The following is a 3,364-nucleotide window of genomic DNA, read 5'->3' as shown; positions in this document are numbered from 1 at the left end:
TAGTGTAATGCCCTGTCAAGTGTTTTAACATTATCTAAGACTATGGCATCGTCTTTGACACAATCAAGATTCTTGGCTACAACATTATTTCTTCTAAGACAACAACTTTTCTTTTAAGACAGAAATTATTTGCTATGACAGAAATAATTTGCTAAGACAACTACTCTTTTAATGACAACAACTATTAATTCGAATACTAACCTAAACTCTGGCTGTATGCTTCCGTCAGACGTGAAGCACCCGTCAGGGTGGTGGTGGGAGCGGGTGATACTAGTGGTGTGGGCGCTGGTGACGGTGGTGTTGACGCAGAGCTACGCCGGCAACCTCATGGCTCTCCTGGGTGTGAGATACATCCCTCAACCAATACATTCTCTCCGGGATGTCTTGGATCACCCAAAGATAATAATGATTTGGAAACTAAACTCCTTTACCGTGGCTTTCTACCGAGTGAGTACCGTTGTTGAGTTATTATCAACTATACACACAAACAAATAACAAAACGACCCAAAATATTGAGGAACATTTTGTTTTCAACCTATTCTGGACCTATGAGCATCTAAAAGCTCAACCTGCATGGGGCACTGTTCTTGAAAATCATGAGATGTTGTTTCCTACCTGATGTAGACTGTGGGGAAACGCTCTCCACTTTTCATAAAAGAAGCTCTTATAATTTTGCATTGTGCTGGGTTTAAGTTTATTAGCCATTTTTCAAAGCCTTTTTGGATTGTGTTAAAATCTCTTCCCAAGCTTTCACAGTTTCTCTTTGTTCTGATCCTTCTCATTAGTTTGCAGTTTCCACATATCAATATGTAGGAACCAAGCGTCTTTGACAGGTCGCTGATATGTACTAGAAACAGGATGAATTCTTTATCCAACCGAAATAGTGCTCACTCGTGACCTCTTTCCACTCTGATATCTCTGCTCTTACTGTAACTCATTCCTTCCTTGCAGAGAGGCACGGACTCGACTTCCTCTAGCACTAGTTACATGACAGAAAGAAGGCAGGTACAAGAATCGGAAAGTTTGAAAGATCTTGAATGTATCTTCCAGCACTAACTCTAGAGGCAAACATAAACAGGGCAACATCGGCAGCATATGGGATGCTGTCAAAAATTAGAACGTCATTTAGAAGCCTAAATCAGATTTTTTCAGGGCAATCTACACAACTTTTGTTAGACCAATATTGGAATATGCAGCAATTGCACGGAATATGCACGTTTTGAAGCATAAAACCAGAACTGAAACAGTACAGAAATTTGAAACAAGATTAGTGCCCAAGCTAAGATGATTAAGCTATGAAGTTAGATTAAATTAATAGAACTTGATCTTATAACCTAAGACGACAAAGGGTGTTATGATCACAACACTCAGAATACTGGCGGAAATTTACATGATGGACAAAGAAAGGCTCTTAAATTAAATGAGGTTCAAAGAGTAGAGGAAATGACGACGTAGACCGTGCACCCCCATCGACCTTGCAACATTGCATGCAACATTTCAATGTATAAAGATGCACCAATTGCAAATGATGCATATCAACATGTTGCGACATGAAATACACATGAACATGAAGCTTAAGTTGTTTCGCGAGTAAGCAGGACATGCAGGTAACAAAGCGAGGGACAGGGAGGTGCATGTTTGCATTGTCAACATCATATTATTATACAACTTCAAAGTTTATTATGCACATCCTTGTGTTTCTGAACCAATTCTGGCTTTTGAATAGAATGTCAAAACTTTCTCTTACCAACTGCTTCAGTACTTTTCAAGGAACAAACACATGTTGGTAATACCAGCCTGTAGTTGAGAAGTTATAATCACAGAAAGAGTACTGCCGTATATACTTTCTGCCTTTTTCATTTTTCAAGATGAACACCTGTGGTTCTCCTACTTCCTCTACGATATTTATTTCAGTAAGCTCTTTTTGTCTATACACTTGGCCTTCTTCCATACAGGCCAGCGTTCGATCCCCAATGTTCCAAGGGGTTGGACACTGTTCCTTCATTGCAGCCTTCTATCCAGCTTTCCTATCCCTTCTCTGTGTTGTATATCATTGTTTCTTTCTCCTGATATTTTATCTAGATTAGTGAAAGTGAAGTCTCCAAGTTCGCAAGTGTGAAGGTGGCCCTGTTTGTGTTTGTTTTTGCTGTGGTATTAAGATCGTGTTTAACTATTATTATTTAAGAATACAGGCAATTATGAATTATTGAAAAAGTCATCTGTTAACAAATTTAATACTAACTCTTTATCCATGTACACTCATATCGAAACTCGCCTGACTTATCAATCACACATAAATTTATAACAAAGCTTTTTTTTACCATTTGCTGGAAGGAAGCCAAGTCCGGGATATTCACGGAGGTGGCCAAGGCAGAGAGAGAGGGGAGAGTGATATTCAACCTTCTCGCTCAGTACCCGGAGAGCATCGACCGCTTGGTCAGGCCGGGAACACACGTCATTTTCGAGACTGAGAGCAACCTCAAGATTTTCATGGCCGACGACTTCTCACGAACAGGTCAGGTCTTGTGCAGGAAGAACAGTACATGTGTTTCATGTCTCAGTGTCACATGAAGGTCGCCTACACTCCTCGTGTAGGTGTTGCATCTCTCAGCTTGGTCACACGAAGGTCGGGTCTCAGGCAATGAGAACAGTTGTGTCTCTGTGTCACATAACTAAACATTAAGAATTAATAACATTTACATTTCTATTCATTCACTCTTATTCTTCTCTAAATATATCATTATACAATGATCATACATATCTCAAATGTAACTGTGTATTGGATACATGTAGGTCTCTTGGCCTCACAATACATATGACGATATCATTGGTGGAGTGGGCATAGTTCTGGACATTCACCCCGGTGCTATAGGTTCCATCCATTGAGTTGTATCTATACAATAATAGTGAATATCTATTTCTCTATCCAAAGCAGGTAGACAGACGCTTGGAGTTAGCCTTAAAATTTGTAAGGAAAGTGGTCTGGGGTACTGGATGAACTTAGGTTACTTCGGATCTCCCGAATTTAAATGAGAACAGGGTACCAGGGTCTCATTCACACACCCCAAGACGATTTTTGGCACTAACCTAACCTAACCTAACCTGATCTAAATATTTTGAAAATAAAAAATTCAAGGCAATTATTTCTTATAGCAATATACTTCATTATTCAGAAATTTCGTGAAAATTAAGGATTCAAGGAAAGAAAAAAGAGAAAAAAAAAGTTGTATTAGATTAGAAAGTTCTATTATGCATAATTTGCCACTATTCACATAAAACAGACGATCTCAACAGTTTCGAATGTTTCTCAAGACCTGCTGTCTTATAATAATGAATTAACTAATTGCAACAAATGGAGGTAGAC

The 3,364-nt window shown here is 38.9% G+C and overlaps 1 protein-coding gene across 1 annotated transcript in view; it reads left to right on the top strand.

Annotated features, from left to right (window-relative positions):
* The first annotated feature begins 216 nt into the window (after positions 1–216).
* LOC123759276 (ionotropic receptor 93a-like) overlaps positions 217–3,364 on the top strand; it is a 43,119-nt gene continuing 39,971 nt past the window's right edge. The window contains exons 1-2 of the mRNA XM_069334813.1: positions 217–447; positions 2,335–2,515. Coding sequence (XP_069190914.1) covers positions 217–447; positions 2,335–2,515 — 412 coding nt within the window. The remainder of the gene's footprint in view (positions 448–2,334; positions 2,516–3,364) is intronic.

The sequence above is a fragment of the Procambarus clarkii genome, chromosome 32 (assembly GCF_040958095.1).
Source record: "Procambarus clarkii isolate CNS0578487 chromosome 32, FALCON_Pclarkii_2.0, whole genome shotgun sequence".
Lineage (NCBI taxonomy): Eukaryota > Metazoa > Arthropoda > Malacostraca > Decapoda > Cambaridae > Procambarus > Procambarus clarkii.
This window is presented reverse-complemented; position numbering and strand designations above follow the sequence as displayed.